General features: G+C 42.2%; 1 protein-coding gene across 1 annotated transcript; it reads right to left on the reverse strand.

The window, feature by feature from the left end:
- Window positions 1-736: 736 nt before the first annotated feature.
- Window positions 737-18,784, reverse strand: rmnd5b (required for meiotic nuclear division 5 homolog B). The gene is made up of 10 exons (XM_066669589.1): window positions 18,652-18,784; window positions 17,313-17,555; window positions 15,475-15,617; window positions 14,324-14,461; window positions 13,888-13,988; window positions 13,500-13,666; window positions 10,518-10,683; window positions 7,534-7,636; window positions 4,657-4,811; window positions 737-4,181 (listed from the first exon to the last, which is right to left on the reverse strand). The coding sequence occupies exons 2-10, from the start codon at window positions 17,449-17,451 to the stop codon at window positions 4,118-4,120; spliced, it is 1,176 nt and encodes a 391-aa protein (XP_066525686.1). The 5' UTR covers window positions 17,452-17,555; window positions 18,652-18,784; the 3' UTR covers window positions 737-4,117.
- Between the last annotated feature and the right edge of the window lie 335 nt (window positions 18,785-19,119).

Here is a 19,119-nt window from a genome sequence, read left to right on the forward strand (position 1 = left end):
ATCTTTAAAAGGTGCCTTAGGCAGTTTCGCTGGAGCGCCTGTCTATTGTTGTAGTTCACCGGTCTCACCACTAGAGGTCCACCAAGAATCCCAACCAGCGCAGTGGTACATCGATCAGGGGGTGGGTACAGTCGTTAAATCAGAGGGGTATCCCACAAAGCCGTATTTCTCGGTTCAGTCAGGTATCTTAGGCCCACAGGGAAGGTCTGTCCAATAAAAACAGTGTTGAGGGAGATTCCTATTGGGCTCAAGTTAGCTGGCTAATTTGTGGAATACCACACTAATCCAGGTGCTGGATTAAACACTTAAAAAGGGGCCACATGTTAAATGTGTTCACATTAATGTGGGGATCCAGAGCACTGAAAAAACCAAGACCACCGAGTCAGTGTTTTATGATCTGCCCAAACTTGTGATAATGGGGTTCATTCTGATTGTGCTGCAACTTGACGTATAGTGCAGATATCTTAGAGTAGCCCTGTGCCCATGTCTGAGTCTCTCCAGTCACAGCACTGGACCCGCGTTTATGAAAAGTACACAAAGACAAGGTTAAACTGAGAGACAAAGACACAACAAATGCAGAGAAATAAAAACAAAGAATATAAGAACAGAGAAAAAAAAGAAAACAAAGTGAAAAAATTCCAAGCTTCTGCTCCTCACTGAACTGAGCTGTGGCTGCTGTGTGTATGTGTGTGTGTGTGTGTGTGTGTGTGTGTGTGTGGGGGGGGGGGGGGGGGGGGATTCACTCTTGAAATCAGATTAAAGAAACAAAGCCAATTTGATTCTAACAAGTGTGAACAAAGCTATAGAGAGAGCAGAGAAAACAACACTGGACTGTGAAGTAGCTGCGGACATTTAGGAGCAAGATAACTACAGGACCCACCTGCATTGCTTCAAGAAACTGAGTCGGGGAAAACAGATTCAGAACGAGGAGCTCAGACGGCCACAGTGAGGGCTCTCCATTTCTCTACCTAGTGCTTGGGGAGGCATCAAACGATTGTCTAGGGAGGGTAAAATGACATCTACAGCACACAAGCTCTCGGGTGTACACCCAGGTGACACAGGACTGATGTGTCTGGCTGTTGTCAGAGGTTAACTGCTGCATTTGGAATTAAAGGAAGGTGAATAAGCCTATAAATGATACATTATTTTTTAGATACGCTGGTACATTCTCCATCACCAAGCAGAATCAACAGCCACTTAGAAAAATAAAATAAAATAAAATAAAAATACAGCAGGGGCTCACGCATTTCCCTTTTTCGAACCACACACTTTTAAAAAGGGAGTCAACACGGAAACAAGCACAGCACTGGCGCTGTGTCTAAAAGCATGGAGACATTTACCCTGAGGGCTACAAAAAAAACCAAATATTTCATGTTCTCTTCCCAATTTACATGAGGCCCACATTCAAAGCAGATGGTACACAGCTGGACTTTATGTCCAAAAGTCTGCAGACACACCACAGAATAACATTAAAATCATATGGAACACTGGAGGTCATCATACTCTATAACAACTCGAGGAGAACAAAGCCCCGCTGCATCACAGTGCAGTGCAATGGAACCATGTTCTCTGGGAGTGACGGAGTAATACCTCCAGGAAGAGTTAGAGAGGCATTTATAAAACTAATCATACAACCGCAATACCGGACCTTGCTCATGTTTTCGGGGCAGTGCGCCATCAGATGCTTACAGAACCTCTGCATGATGTAACAAATACTTGAGACTCTTACTGCAGCAGAGGAGATGGTGCTATGAAAAAACACCCCTCACAACACAACAGAAGAGAGTGGCAACTACACAGATCTGTCACAACAGGTGATAGAAGAGGAGGAGACCAACCTACCCACCCAGAGTGGGAGGGCGACTGTGCTCTCAATGATAGGACCATTGCTTATACCCGTGCACCGCTTGGGAGCCCCAGCCTAAGAGTTTCAAACAGAGCACTGCTAGGTCTGTATCAGCTGATACTCAGGGTCAAGAGTATACGGGACAAACTGTGGACGTCACACTGTCCTTAGGGCCTCGGCCTTAAAACTAATAATGAGATTTTACTTTAAAATCATTGGGATGCTCCACTAATTTGTAACAGACAGCTAAGCGCCTCTGTCACTCTGGGCTCAGCACTGCAGAAACTGCACTATGTATGTGATCTAAACAAGGAGCTCTCCGTTTTCTAATACAGCTCCAGCATCCACGTACAGATCAAATCATTTTCTCAAAAAGTTATTAATTATATATTTAAATGGAGTCTACTCTGGCACTGGACATGGACCCAGGTCACGTTGTGTTTATGTCTTTTTACAAAAACGTACAGGAATTGCAGGACACTCCATGCGTTTTAAGGAAAACAAAGATGTATTCCGTTTCTGCTTCACATTCATAACAAGGGGCGAGTCAAAAGACATGATATGGATTAAAAATCATAGCCAAGGTTGATTTCAAAAGGCGTTACGCTTCTTCAGAGGCAGCAAAAAACTTCTTAGCGGGCAAAGTCTGCATTTGATTACACAGCTACAATTAGAGGCTGAGCTTGTGACTTCAGACTGGACATGTACATGCACCACTCAGATTCCATCACAACATAACACTCCACTGCCTCACAAAAGCGATATCCAAAGGCATTCTGGTCACAAAAAGCATGACCTACGTACGTACGCGAACTACATCCAGATGCTGGATGCCTTTTAATGGCAAGTGTAAAGCAGGCCGCTGTCGCTCATGTTTTGCAGGTTCCTCCCAAACTCTCAGGTCTGAGCTGTTCAAAACGTTTAAATTAAGAATGTAAGTACAGTGTCGTCAGATTTAAAATATTCTCTTCGTAAAGAGCTCGCCCAGTGCTGTGTCTCACTGCTGCTGCTTGTGTAAATGGGAGTCAAACCAGGACCGAGGGTCAGAGAGGATTTGAGCACGGATCACTCATTCAAACAAGGAGAGAACTAAGCAAAAACACAACTATACAACATCATCGTCCTCTACCTCATCACATTCGTCTAAAGAGTTACGGTTATGAACTTTCCCTGAAGGTGGATGTTGATGCTGTTTGTCTGTGAAATACTGAAAAACCAAAAGTGGACAGGTGTCGATGGAAGGAAGGACTGTATTACGTCACAGAAACGATGATCAGCCGAAGCCTTTCCGACAAGCACCTCTTGGAACATACTGAACTTACTACTGGATGGGAAATTAAAGTTACATTTCACAGCAGTACGTTTTTCAGTCCTGTTTAAATATTTCTTAAATATATACACGAAGCAAGACGCGTAGCTTTCACTTGAGGAATCAGACAACCTCAGAGGTAATCCATTCATTGAAATTAAACTGCACACCTCTAAAGATTTTTCACACTGATAGTTAATTAATAAAAAACAACAACATCATAATTGAAATAATAATAAAAATAAAATAAAATAATCAAGTCCAATCACACTTTTATTATTAAACACAATCAGGAAGAGCGTCGTCATTCGGTTACAAGTGACGTCCTGTTTACAACAGGCACAAAACTCCACCAACAACCCCTCCACCAATAAGTCATGGCCTTATTCAATATAAATCCTCTGTGAATATACTCATTGAAATTGAAAAGCCACTTCTGTCATGTACACAGGCAGAATGCCCCTATATATAGTTGTTTAAATATCTGGAAATAAGCAACTGTGGAAACATACTATGCAAGAGGTCACACACTCACACCTGTTCACAAGCATACGGCCCACTCTCCTAGTCGTCAGGTGGGTGGGGGGAGAAAAGGACTTAAAAAGAAAAGAAAATTAATGAGGAGAAAGAAACACACGTACACTTAGAAAAGCCCGCGGGTTGGTCTCAAACGAGCGCTTATGAACAAATGATCCGTAGAAGTTCGTCCTCGTGACGGTTTGACTTACTGACTCGGATCTACGGGTGCGTGTGTCGTCATGACCACCGGCCTCGGCCAACTAAAAGCTTGGGTGTGGGGGGGAGGGGGGGTTTGGGGTGTGGGAGGGCTCCATGGGTTTGAGCCGCCACACAGGGGCCTCGGCAAGCCCGTCAACGTGGACCATTCCAACTCAGCCTCTCCACTCCAGCGAGCCTCCGACTCTGCAGAGCCACCGCTGCTTTAAACCGCTCTCCTCCAGAAGTCAGAAGTAGATCTGCTTAGCGTCCGAAGGGTTTTGCTCCATTGGACAGTACGGGCACTTCAGCCTGGGGACGGAAGAGAGTCATCATCATCAACTGAAGCTCATTTGTAGCTTTTTTTCTACTGCGTCTTTTTACAGAAAGTAAACCGTCAGTCATCCCCAAAGCCTTTTAGTTTGAATACCAGTCTTTTAAAGTGAACGTTACTTGATCTGACATTTAATGCAGTTTTGAATGACTCACAATGTTTAAAATAAATGTCAGTGGAGTCTGGAAGCAAAAGGCGTGAAACCTGATCACATTGTGAAAAACCAAAGAAGCAAGTGGAGACGGGAAGCTCAAAGGTTTGCGAGTGGATCCTGGTCGATAATCGACTTTTAGCACAATAGCTTCAGATTCTGCTTGAGGGTGAGGACTAAACCAATCCAAAGATGCTCAACATGACGTCAATTAATGAATTTACATTCATTTAAACATGGAGACCACAAAAACAGAATGAAAGACCCCCCCACCTCCTTTAACGGCAACAAATGGCACCTACTTCCCAGCGTTGGTGAGTTTGTTGAGGGCATCTCTTGAGATCACATGCCCACAGATGAGCTTCATGGGCGGGTTACTCTCTGATGTCTGCTGCCTCAGGATAGGACACGCAAACACAGAGTGATACCAGCACTTTTTTCCCAGGTCAATCTCAATCTGGACACAAAAATGCAGTACATTAATGCTGCCCAAAGTGACTTTTGGGTTTTCATTGGCTGTAAGACATAATCATCAACATTAAAAGAAATAAACACTTGAAATAGATCACTCTGTTTGTAATGAAGCTATATATGAATATGAATTCCTGAAATAAAAGAACTTTCTGATGATATTCTAATTTACTGAGATGCACCTGTAACTTCTGTCTGGTAGAACTGCGTACAAGTTTGAGAGGAACAATTTAACATAAAAACACATTTTAAGTTTAGTTTAAATTGGATTTAAATTCAATTTTAATGTAATATTTAAGATGAAAGGTTTTTAAAGAAGTGCTCTGATATAAACACTGGCAGCACGTCCCTCGTGTTCTGTTGAACGACATTACACTGTGCCTTTATGTTACTGATAGCACCCCAAAAGTCCTCAGAAACACAGTAGATTGAGCAACAGCCTGTAATAAACTACAATAACCTTTAGGAACACAAACGCACAACAGCATCGCATCGTGCAACCTACTCCAACCAATCAGACACACTGTTTACTTTGGGTTTTTGTTTTCTCCACTCGTGATTTTTAACATTTTGGAACAAGTTGGAAAACAGTGTGGAGCAGTGCACTCACTGGCAGTGAAGCTGATTCATCAACTGCGTTAAAATCTCTGTTTGTTTCCATACTGTAAATGTTTCACAAATCAGATGAAGAGCCAATACGTCATTTAGTGCGGTCAAATCTGTGCTTACTTTTATGCAGCTTTAATAAATAAAGCATTGTGTGTTTTGACAGGATTTAAACCTGCCAGACCCCCCCTTCCCCTCCCATCCCAACACAGTCAAAAACCATTATTGAGTCATTAATGCAGTGTCTCCCAAAGTGGGGGATGGGGACCTTTTGCAGTGGAATTAATACAAAGATGTCACTTTGAAATGCCGAATCATCTTTATAGTCAAATTAATACATTCTTTGTTCAATAAGAAGAGGCTGTTTGTATGAACTACAGAGGAGTCTGAAAGCAGAAGACATATACATGTGTTTTGGGTGGGGCTTAAAAAAATATCTATAAAATGGGGGCAACTACAGAAAAGAGCTGTTTGAATCTTAAATTTGCCCTTCTCTACCACACTTAACATCGCTCCAAAAGTCAAAATAAAAATCATTAGTGGAGGAATAATGTATGAAGGTCCTAACATTATTCAAATAGAAAAGAGTTTTAATGTTATGAGTGGAGTGATGAATGATTTCCAGAAACGCCTCGTCAGAGAGGACCCCACTATGAATGGGGATTCTTGAGTGAAAGCACTTTTGCATGTTTTGCCGTTCATAATCCAGTCATACTGCAGCTGAGATATAGAACAAAGCCAAAAATAGATTTTCTGTTTTCATAATACATGACAGGGTAGCATTGTTATTCTCCAAAGGCACTGTGCTTGCTCAGCAGTCTTCTAAAGGCGACTCCAGAGCCTGGAGCACATCCAAATACAGAGTGACCAGAGAAAAGGCAAGAGAAGGGAAAGTGAGAGAGACACAGAGGTTGCATTCCTGGCTCTAATTAAAGGGTCTGCAGTGTGTGCGGGAAACTGTTATCAGATGTTTAATTTGTGGATTAGCAGGACCTCCAGTCACTAACTGAAAATGAACACATGTCCCAAGCCACTGATGCACAACAGGCCCAAAAATGTGCAGACGCCTGCTCTTCCAACATTTTGTTGTTAAACCAACTGTAACATTAACAGCTTCTACCTCCAGGAAAGACTTCAGACTAAACGTTGGAACAGTTTTCTGAGGATATGATGGCATTCTGCCACAAAAACATTAACAAGGTCAGGTCCTGGTGTTGAGTTGTGATGTTGAGTACTGAGAGGAGCTCTGTGGAACAGAGGCACTGCACTCTCTGGAGTGAAGAAGCTGCACTGGTCCAATTTCTTTGGGATAACCCTTTAGTTCAGCATGTTCCAGAATCATTCTAAATCGCCATTGCTTTACTACAGTGGTTTGGTAAGTGCTCTGTCCGTCTGTCTGCCTCGTTACAGTTCCGTTTCAGTGTGTTCCGCTCTGTGTTTCATCAGTACCTCCACCCTGTTTTCCCATCACTCCCCTATGCCGTGCTTTGGTTCTCCAAACTCAGGAGAGAACTCCTCTCTTCGTGTTGTTTACTCGTGTGCTTCTTTTGCTGTGTGTTATACAATGTACATGTTAACCCTTTCCTCAAGGCAGATTCTTGCCTCTTCCTTTTGATCCGTTTGCCAGTTGCACTTATTGTAACACTGTGTAAATAGAGCCGGGTGTAGGGAGTGACTGCCGTTTTATATGTAGTCAGGAAGTTGGGGAAGCACATAGGTCTTTAATTTTGTCACTGCCAAATTTGATTGATTGTTCGTTTTTGTTGTTATTGTGGTGTTTGTCTTAAGTAAGTAAATAAATAAATACAGACTGTCAGTCATTAGGCACCCCCCCCCCCCTCCTTCTCATCATATCATTACTGTCAGTTATTTCACCACATTTACTTTCACAGCTACTTTCACCCTTACAGCTTGGGTGTCAGTCAATGTCTCTCTGAACCTTGTAGTACTTGATTTCCCTTATTATAAATGGGTGTTTATTCAAATGTGACAGAAACATCTGTTAATACGACCTCTATCTACAGGGTTTAACATTCAATGTTACGCAGGACTTCTGTTCAGAATCACTTTAGTGTGTGGGAGTGTGTGTGTGTTTGACTCACAGGCAGCTCGTCTTTGTGTGTCCACACACCACTGCACTGCCTCTGCTCGATCACCTGCTTAATGTTCATCAGTACAGGCAGCGCCATGCAGCCAGATGCAAAACTGTAGGAGGAGAAAAAAGTGCGCACACACACATTTTAAAAAACAACTCAAACTAAGAATATTCTTTTAACAACCCCAACAGCAGCTCTCGTGTTTTTCAAACCCAGACAGAAGACCCATTTCTTTCTAAACTACTTAAATGAGCACCAAGTGTTTTTTTATTTATTTAAATGCACTGTTTTTGCACTTATTCTGCACTTAATTCCATCTCCTATCTATGTGTATAGACTCACAGGTATAAACCTTGACTAGGTATGGCTTGGTGTTGCACTTATACCGCATTAAATTCTCCATTTTTCTTTCTAGGTGTAAGCACTGGCCCAGTTCTGTCAGCGTCTGAGCTCAGGGGTGTTTTAGACTCTAACCCATTTGTAGCAGCTAGAAAACAAACTCTGACTAAACGCCTTGAACGTAAGTGCAAATGTAAATATAACAAGGGTATGACGAGTAGATTCAAAATGACTTGCTAAGATTTTAGTAGGGGTGCACAATATGAGATGCATTGTGATACGAGTGTGTGCTCAGACTCAGTGCTTAGTTGGATGTAGCCACTGACAGTTGTGTTTCCGACTCGCTCTGGACACAGACAAGGTTGTATATGAGCGCCAGTGTTTGATCCTGGAGTTGAGCAATGTTGGCATATGATCACTCTTCAGAGCTGGAACAAATCGTCCACATAGTTCAGTGGACTGATCTGCCGTCTCATCCCCTCTCCACTACAAACAGGATCATTCAACCACCCAAGCTAAATCTTACCATTTCAAACTGTATACACTCACTACCGCTGGATTAAAAAACAAACCAGACACTAACACAGTGCCTCGTGACGCCCCTCAAACAGAGCACACAACAACACATGCCTCATGGCCACATGTGGCTGAGCAAAGCAAAGGAGAAAAAAAATCCCATCTCAGCAGTCAGGTTCAGAAATGAAAATACACAGTGTAGTAGGCAGCACTGTTTACATGTGTCTGGACACAAGCGGAGGAGTGGGTCATGTGATATAACCAGCTAAAGCCTACTGCTCTGGACTCTACATCCCTGCTGGCCATTCCTCTGATGAAGAGATCAGCAAATTAGAATGAAACACACAAAGCCCAGCAGCTTTCATATTGTAAACCCATTACACAAGGGGAAAGTGTTAAGTAACTGATACAGTGCGCAGGAGTTTTGTTCATCCAGCATTTCATCTATAATTATTTAAATGCCTTGTTGGCCTCCACCCTGGCAGCAGTAACAGACTCTGATCTTGTAGGAGGCCTTCCCATTAGAGGCATTGCCATGAGGATTTGATAGAATCCATCTATCCATCCAAACATCCTTTCATCATATTCCCAGCTGACGTTTACAGACAAGTGGTCAGTGTTTGGTAGCGCTGCCTTTAAACTATTTAACTGTCAAACGTTTCAGGTCGCCTTCCACAAAATTATCACAAGTTGCTGAAATCTTAGTCCATTTTTCCTGACAGAACTGATGCATTAGGGTCAGGTTTGTATGACTCCTTCATCATATCAATTTTGTGAAATGCACCAGTCTCTTCTGCAGCAAAGCACCCCACAACAGGGTACTACCACCCCCATGCCTCACGGATGGATTTTTGGCTTGCAAGCCTCCTTTTTTCTTCCACAAGCACGAATGGTGATTATGGCCAAGGAGTTCCATTATTATTTCATCAGACCAGAGGACATTTCCCCTAAAAAGTAAGATCTTTGCCGCTGTGTCCAGTTGTAAACCGTGACCTGGTTTTTATGGTGGTTTTGGAGCAGTGGAATCTTTCTTGCTGAGATGCATCTCGGGTCATGTCTAAAGAGACATATCTGTACCCGTGTCCTTCAGCATCTTCACAAGCTTTTTTTTTCTGCTGTACATTTCAAACTAAAGTATGTTCATCTGTAAAACACAGAGCACACCTCCCTGCTGAACTGTACAATGGCTGCATGGATCCATGGCGTATAAACCTCCATATGATCATTTGAACAGATGAACGTGGTTCCTTCAGGTGTCTGGAAATAGCTCCCAAAGATGTCCACAATTATTTTTCTGAAGACTTGGCTGATAACTTGTGATGTTTCCATGATGGCAAGAAGAGGCAAGTAGACCTTGAAAGCAGACCTTACAATACTGCCACAGTTACATCCCAAATGCACTCAAATGGAAGCATCTGATGACATGAAAAAGTGTTTCTTCTTTAACAAAATTGGTGGTGTCATGTACAAAGTAGACATCCTAAACAACCTGCTAAGACTAAAGTCTGTGACAAGGAATCTGTGGAACACTGTACAGGAAATTAAATAATAATAATAAATAAATAAATAAACAAACAAACTTAAACACACCAACTCCTGTCCTATTTAAATATATACAGTGGGTCCTCGACTTACGACTTTGATCCGTTCCTATGTCGCATCGTAAACCGATTTTCGGAAGTCGGAACATGCATACATAATGTACGTGAATAACGTAACGTAAAGATACTGTAAGCACTTATCCTATCCTAACACCTATCCTTCTCGGTCCCGAGCCACGTAACCGTGTATTCTTCCGCCGTGCTACCGTTTGCGTTAAGACGTTTACGACGCAAAAAACCACTTAAGTCGAAACAAGGCTTTATACAGTAAATGGGAGATGTGTCATAACCACGAAACATCGTAACTCGGAACTGACGTAACCCGAGGACCTCCTGTATATTCAAATAATTTAACCTGTGTCCAACTGTGAAAAAATAACCAATAGTTATTGGTTGTTAATTGATCTTGCACATTTAAAAATGCTCTTCTTCTAGCAGCTGAGCTCATCTGGTGAAATTAAACCCTGCTCCACAAGCCTTCCCTGTGTGGACAAAACTCACTCTGTAAGAAAACCTGTAAAACCTCTCACTGACCTGACACTGAGCGGAGACTCCACAGACAGGCCCAGCAGGGCACAGGCATCCCGGGTGAAGATGTTGCAGATTTCTGCCCATTGATTGGTCTCTAACAGGCTTCGGTAGGGTGAGTTTTCGATGCCATTACGCAGGTAAACAAGGCTGCCCATTAAAACCTGAATATCTACACAGAAACACAAGACAAAATGTAGAAATCAGACTAACAGACTGGAAAATCAGCATATAACATACATATGACATACAGCTTTTTCTATAGTTGTTCTTTGAGTATCGACACACCTCTGGCCCTGAACAACTGAGGACTCAAAGGAATATTTGGCCCCAGCTGTTCTGGCAGCTGTGCTATCTGCTAACTGAATTACATTTGAAAAGCCCTAAAGGCTTGTTAGCAGAGACAAGCACGTTCTACAGCTGCTAAGCCAAGAGCAGGATCATTAGGTGGTTTGCAGATGATGTCATGTCACTGTGTGAACTGCAAATTGGGGGAAGAAAGTGGTTTTATACACAGGGAGCTCTATGAACTGATTCAAATGCCTGTGGCATTTGAAAGTCTCTCAAAATCATTTCAACTGATAAACCAGGAGGTGAGTGTATCAAGTAGCGAAAGTTGTTCAAGAAAGAGAAGAATGCAAGGATTTGACTGAAAAACAGCAGGCAAAAATGGCTTGCAAGCTGCTGCCTGCACTCAGGACGTCTCGTCGTTGTTGTTTTAAATCCATCACCAGCGCACAGCCACAGCACCAACACAACTGTTTAAAACAACTCTCACTTCTTACGACGGCACCAGGCAGAAGTCAGCTTTTCATTCCCCAGCTTTCCTGTCCCATATTCCGTGGTGCAGCAGAAACCAGTATGTACCTGCCACACCATTTAAAGTGGAATGGGAATGCTGACTTTAAATAGTGTAGTCTGTGAGATGCAAGTATCATATTTTCCTCAGTCCCGTGGGTGTTTGCCATTGTGGAGCACCTTGGTAGTGTGGTCAAACCCACTGCTAAACTACTGTGGGTTTCAGTAATTCTTTGAGATTTCTTTAGCATTCTTAAGTTAAAGAAAGTTCTTATACTGCCTCGATAACAGCTAATCATTTATTTATTTACATTTATTTATTTATTGTCTGTAAGCACTTATCCAGTTCAGGGTCATGCTGGGTCCGGAGCCCACTTGGAATCTCTGGGCGAAAGGCAGGACCATGGAGGGGGCACCAGTCCTTTGCAGAGCGACACACAGATACACACACACACCTATGGACAGTTTTGAGCAGCCAATCCACCTACCGACGTGTTTTTGGGAGAAACACTTACCACCTACCGTGGGAGAAAACTGGAGCACCTGGAGGAAACCCACGCAGACACAGGGAGAACACACTAATCTTACAGTTCTGTTAAAAATCACTCACTATAACAAGCATCACCTCCAAAATATTGTCTAAACTAGCACTATACAGGCTCCTCAACTCAGTCCAACTTAGGGTTAGGGGATATAACTATAATACTGTACATCGCTGTATTTAAAAAAAATGGGGACAGTACTTCAAAATGAGGGTGGCATTAATGATGTGCCTGTATGTATGTGTGTGTGTGTATATATATATATATTATACACACACACACACTGACTTGTTTACATAATGATAATACAGCATACATATAAATATACAAAATATCAATATTCTAAATATTTTTTATACAATATCAGAATCTTGGTAAGTTACGGCTGTTTATAAGCAAACGTTAACATATTTATTTGCTGTTTCTTCTGAATGTTTGAAATTGTTAGGTTTGTACCATAATAAAATGTAATATAATTTTAATTAAATATTACCAATTTAATATAATTACACTGATATAACATTTATTTTGTTATAATAACGTGTTCTTAAAACAATACAATTATTTTCAGTGTTTTTTCATATCGCCAAAATACATGAAATGTCGTGATATTATTTTAGGGCCATATCGCCCACCCCTACGTGTGTGGGGTGTGTCAGGTTTCTGCCCCATGTCCACGGCCAAACAGTTCATTCATGTGCATTTAAGAGAGCCACAGGGAGGGGGCGCTGTAGTAGTTCACAGACTGCTGAGGGGGGAAAAGAAAAATAAATAAATAAAAAACATGTAAGCAGCCCAGTCGAGTTAAGCACTGAGTTTGGGTTAAAGGAGAGAGGAAGGAAGATGGAAACAGGAAGACGCTTGACTCGGCTGTGAGCTCACAGCTATGAGGCTTTATCTCTAATTGTGTGTTATCGGAGCCTCGGTTCAGTGGAAAAATGGTAGAGCTCGTCTTCAATCTTTTCTGTTCCTCCAGCATCGGTGGAATGTGCTCTCTCAGAAACATGTTTTTATTGTCAACAAGTGTGTCGCTGTGCTGAGCTAAACTGCACAGCACAAACACTCAAAACCCTTCACTCGACTTTGTGCTCACAGATAAGACTCAGCACAGACAGCGTGCACACCCCACCCAGGGTAATAACGTACACCGTGACATTTTGAGGCGGTATGACAGTATGAAAAAGTGAGGATGCCGCCCATCCCTAAAACAACCTACTGAAAACATCAGCCCAGAAAGGATTATGTGACCATTACAACAAAGAATACAGAGCACTAATCAGGGAAAGCCAAAGCAGCTGATATTTACTGCAGTCTTTGGCCTGCCATTAAGCGTGCACTGCTCACAGCTGCTTTCCACACAGACATAGTCCCACAACTGACTGCAAACAGATCTTTACTACTTTGGTTTTCAATAGACAGAGGCTCTATTGCTGAATACCTGCTGAGCTATTTTACGCATGGGTCGCAGAATCTGAACCAGGGTTAGATTTAAACTGTGCTTGAGAGACTGCAGACATATGACAAGACACGTTTGGGGGGTTTCCAGCTATAAAGCAAACTGATCAACTAAAGTAATACAGACTTGCGGTGTGTCCCCAGGCCAGCGGCTGAGAATCTCTGAGGTAATCTTCACCTGTCTTGGTCTCACCTCTCTGGTGCTGTGCGGCAAAAGGCTGAAAATGCCGAGCGTAATGCAGCGCCTCAAGCTGGTTGTCCACTCCTCCATTGAGCAGGCTGATGAAGTAAAGCCTATGGAGTTTGAACTCCAGACTGCTGTTCAGATCCAGCAGCCTCTGTCGGTTCGTCACAGCCCACCTTAAAATAAGCAGCACAAAAAACACAACAACAACAACATGATACCAAACACACTAATATACAGGCGATACAAGATGTCAACCAGTAAGTACTATTTTAAAGCCACACAGCTTTGTGTTTGGATGCCCCTGCAGCAGACGAGAGCTAAGTGGCAGCCAGTGATAATAGTTTTGCAAAAAAGTGTGTGAAGCTGAAGAAGATAACTCTAGAGATCCCCATACTCTAAGGCTGGCCGGAGGTCCTGCATCCTTAATGCTTCAAGAATGCGGTTGAGCTCCAGAAACGGCTGCTTCATGCTCATGTCGATAACCACCCCAGACTCCTGCAGTGTAGGAAGACAAAGAAAAGAGTCAAGATGTGCATCTGCAATCCTCTGGAAAAGGTAAACACAGACTTCAACTTACTAGAATTATTATAAAGAGCAATATATGCCGACAGAACCAAGAGAAAAAGAATTCAAATTCCCTTACATTGACCTTATGAATGTAACTGCTTCCTTCTCTGACAGTTACTTTTTTCATAATACGAGATTTCTGCCCAACAGTGACAGGCGGGAGATGCCTTACCTCCACCCAACAATAATTCAGGCTGCATGGGCACAGGCTAATACCGTCCTTTATTTATACATTTGAGAATTATTTGAATATAAAAGCCTACCTGACAGAGGTCTTCAGCCACGCTCAGCATGCCCTGGCGGTACAGGTGCTCCACGATTGTCTCACTGAGGTTCCTCTGTTTCTCAGGTGAGTCCCACACAGTCTCAGCAACCACGGCACTCACCTCCGCATCAAAGTTCTGCACAGCACAACAACTTTACAGTCACATTTACAAAGTCACTACTACAGCAGAGGTGATGAACTCGGTCATTTCTTCTTTACCACAAACGAGGTCAAGGCACATCTGATGTCTGAGATTTGACGGGGGTTTATTTTCCAGGTGCCATGAAGCGAATGCAGCCCTGAATATCATTAGGTCATATTTGTTACTGTTTGAATGCTACTCTGGATTTGGGAGGGGATTGAAATTGCTTTGTTTTTTTGGTGATTTTTGCAGTATATGGCACCTACTCTACTCAGCTCCACTTGCTTTTTGGTACCTGGTTCGTTTCGTAAAGCAACTTTCCCCTGCGGATATCTACTGGTGACATTGCCAAACACCTTCACTAATAGGTACAACTGCTTTAGAGACTACAACGTTATTATTGTGGACATAAGGCCATCCTGAAGTTCACTGGTGTTTGTGTCATTGTAAATATCACATATACAATATATATTCTATTTGTTATACATTGTGTTTCCGTTTGTGCTATTTTAGCATCGTGTTATGTGTTTTTTTGCTAGTGTTTAAGACTGAACTCAGCTACATGCATGAGTTCAGAGCAATAGTGTTTATTTAGTTCCTTGTTGCTCCAAAAGACCAACAACTCTTCAAAAGACCATTGTGTAATTTTAGTTGCCCTTGTGAGCCAGATATAAACAACTGTGATCTTTACTGTAGCTTGGATATTTTACAGATTGCTATTTTGAGCTGGATGCCTGAATTCTGTAGTGACCGACAAGTCTATCCGGGGCGCCGCAAGGTTCACACGTCACATTTAGTCCCTATTCGCCTCATTTGGAACTACAGGCACTAAGAAAGTGGTAATAAATTTGCCTAAGAGAAATTCAAAATAGCCAAACAGAGCCAAGTAGAATAGAGTAGGTACCATGCTGTAGAAAACTGTCATTTTATTTCTTAGGAGCAGAATATCTGTTCCTAATAAAGTCCACAGCATCTTTAACAATCGTAACCATCTCCCTGCCACTCACACGGTCGATAGCTTTGCCAACTTTGGAGACACTGCCATGGATGTCCTTGTGGCGAGAAGCGAGCACCTGCACCGTTTCTTTGATTTCCTTACAGCACTGCGCTATCGTCTGAGAAAGCACGGACAAGTCTGCGTCTTGCACACCTGAGAGGAAAAACCAAAACAAAATATAACACACGCTTCAAGAGCTGAAACCCATGCTCCGCTGTTCAAACAGCAGCATGAATCATCTGTGTAAAACAAAGCTAGAGTTACGTAATCAGATGCAAGCTGGTGAGTGGGCAAGAAGTTCAAGAGGTCATGAAATGCTGAAAACATAACATGACAATTTCCCATTTTTTAATTTTTTAATTTTTTTAAACCACAAACAAAACAACAAAGCTTTTATTGCCTTCCTTATTTTATTTATTCATTTTTTAAATCTTGCTTCTTCAGTATGAGTAAACACACTAAACTGATCCTCACAAACTCTGCAGTACATCTGCAAACAAACAAATACTCCCACTCCACCACTATTACTAATTTGAAATTTTAAGGCCATATGGATTTATTTTAAATATTGCATGGCAATTAAAAATACAGAGCATCACTCTTTTACAGCCGTCTGTGGAAAGCTGCATTTATCCTCAGTCTGTTTTAAAATGAACTACGGCGTAATAAACTCCCTATTGTGTAATTTATTTGGGTTCTCTGGTGTGTAAGTTGTATTGTTTGTGAAGTGGTGTACTGAGGGCATACATATTTGAAATATAGTTTGTCATTTAATTAAACATTAATATAAATTTGGATATTAGTGTTTAATTTAATGACACATTATAATTCAAACAGGCGGCACGCTGGCTCAGCAGGTAGGTGTCGCAGTCACACAGCTCCAGCGGCCTGGAGGTTGTGGGTTCGATTCCCGCTCCGGGTGACTGTCTGTGAGGAGTGTGGTGTGTTCTCCCTGTGTCTGCGTGGGTTTCCTCCCACAGTCCAAAAACACACGTTAGTAGGTGGATTGGCGACTCAAAAGTGTCCGTAGGTGTGAGTGAATGTGTGTGTGTGTGTGTTGCCCTGTGAAGGACTGGCGCCCCCTCCAGGGTGTGTTCCCGCCTTGCGCCCAATGATTCCAGGTAGGCTCTGGACCCACTGCAACCCTGAACTGGATAAGCGGTTACAGATAATGAATGAATGAATGAATTATATTTAAAACATTTTCTTGCTCTCCAATGGTGTGTGGTACAGTGTGTCAGTGTCAAATGTTCATTTTATGTAAATCAAGTGAACAATAAACTGACTTAACCATGACCGATGACAAAAAACAAGTACACACTACTCTAGGTGACAGTACAAAACCAACATGACACACTCTGAAAAAGTGTGTAAAACATTAAGTCTAATTCATTTATCAAATAAAACCTTTGGTAATGATACAGTTTGTCTTTTCTTAGACATTAACGCATTGCAGTAATTGATTTAACTCTACTAACTACAACTAAAAGCATCCAAACTATGTTTATTTATTTAATTGAGAGTTTTGATGTTAAAAGAACCAGTCACGATATACAAAACTCACTGCATAAAGTGAGAGAGGCAGGAACACAGTATATCTAAATGTACTTGTAGTGTATCTGTATGTAGGAGTAAACAGCTGTGTTTGTCCGTCAGTATTTCAGTGTGGATTAAGGGTAGGAATTATTAACATTTTTCCGCTAAAGGACTGTTTTTTAACAGGTATTCTTCAAACTGTGTTCCTAAACTACAGTAATGACCGTAATAATTCTTTCATATGCAGATCATTGTTTCCACCAATACCTGCGAATACATCTTAATTAGTTTAAGACATTTTATTTCACTTACCAAATGTGACAAGCTGGCTGCGGAGTTCACACACATTCCGCAGCAGCTCGTCCAGGCGCTCCTCGGACTGATGGCCATATGTTACAAACCTGTGCAACACTTTCTCCAACTCTCGCTCTACACAGGCACACTGCTCCATTATGTAGAGTCAAACTACTCACACACTCACTCTCACACACACACACACACTCACACTGTCTCTCTCTCATATACACACACACTCAGCAGGAGCACCACCGACCCCTGGAGAACAAACACAGAAGAATCACAACTAAACACCACAGTCGATTTTTTATACAGCTGTCAGCTTCCACTATCTTTAGGTCTGATAAACAGAATGTGGACTAAGCTGGTGCCATTCACAGAGTGATAACCACTGATGAAGGATTAGAGGACGGCCAAGAGACTTTAGATACATCTAAATTTACATCTAAAGTGGATGTCAGAGGCAGGAGTGTCTAACAGAGTAGATACTGAGTGGGTAGTGTTTAAAAACTCCAGTAGCACTGCTGTGTCTGATCCACACTGAGAATGACCTGCCACCCTAATAACATAAATTCTGTTGTGGTCCTGTGTCTCTCTCTTCTATAAATCCAGAGAGAAAAGGGGCTGACAAAGTAGACAGAACAATAAACAAAATGGACAATGAGTGTAGAAACAAGGAGATGGTTTTTAATGTCTTTTATGACCAGAATATCTACACAGGGGAATAACGTATTTACATAAAAAAACAAATATGTCGAATTGAGAAAACGCCGCACCGTATCGAACCGAAATGACTTCACTGAATCGATACAGCTCTAAATTACACCGTGGTGCCTGTGGAAAACACTGTGATATTAAAACATATGACCACCGCCGACAAACGGACAGCGGAAAGCGACCGTTAATTTGAACTGTGTTCATATAAATTTAACGTAACCGTTAACTCCGGTCGCTTTCTTGTTTAACAATAAAGAGTAAACAGGCACGAAACGGGATTAAAATCAGCGAGACGCGACTCCATACACGGCCCTTAAAACAGACATTATTTCCCACGGAAAGAACAGAATATCCGAGATTAAAACAGGCTAAAATGATCTATATCCAGGAGAGTCTCAAGGACCAACAACAAACACAGCAGTGCTAACGTTAACGACGGCTACAAGGCCAACTGCAACCAGAGCAGGACGTACAACTCGGCATTTCTGCGCTTTTATTAACCAACTCCTCGCTTTAAATGACAGTTACCCACCGTGTCTATTAGATACGGCTGTCAACCACCAGATAAAACACAAAAAGTCTATTTTAATAAAGTGTCTGAGAGCGAAAAATGAAATAAACCACAATGTATACTTGCCTGCTGTAGCAACAATCCGTCCGTGGAATGAAGGCTGGTTACGGATGGCGCCCTCTATGAGCTGGGAGATGACTACACCGACCAGCCATAACATTAAAGCCACCTCCTCGTTCATACACTCATTGTCCGTTTTATCAGCGCCAGTGACCGTACTGGAGCACTTTGTACTAATGCAATCACAGACTGTAGTCCTTCTGTTGCTCTGCATACATTTACACCCCCTCTCACACTGGCTTTCCACAGCCAGGACCCCCAGAAATCAGGTATCGTATGAGTGGTGGGTGATTGTAAACAAATGCAGTGACACTGACGCGGTGGTGTAGAGTTAGTAAGAGTGGATCAGACACAGCAGTACTCCTGGAGCTTTAAAACACTGGGTTCTAACACACCTACCTTAGTGAAGATGTAAAATCACTAAATCAGGGACAGTAGCTCAGATCCGTTGCTGCAGTTTGTGTTGGTCTTGAC

This window comes from Hoplias malabaricus, chromosome 4 (assembly GCF_029633855.1).
Source record: "Hoplias malabaricus isolate fHopMal1 chromosome 4, fHopMal1.hap1, whole genome shotgun sequence".
Classification (NCBI taxonomy): domain Eukaryota; kingdom Metazoa; phylum Chordata; class Actinopteri; order Characiformes; family Erythrinidae; genus Hoplias; species Hoplias malabaricus.

Coding starts and splice junctions, on each gene's coding strand:
- rmnd5b (XM_066669589.1), bottom strand. CDS start 17,451: ATGGAGCAGTGTGCCTGTGTAGAGCGAGAGTTGGAGAAAGTGTTGCAC. Junction 7,637..10,517: donor GAGTCTCCGCTCAGTGTCAG/GTCAGTGAGAGG, acceptor CTCCTCCTACAG/TTTTGCATCTGGCTGCATGG. Junction 4,812..7,533: donor CACACAAAGACGAGCTGCCT/GTGAGTCAAACA, acceptor TTTTGTGTCCAG/ATTGAGATTGACCTGGGAAA.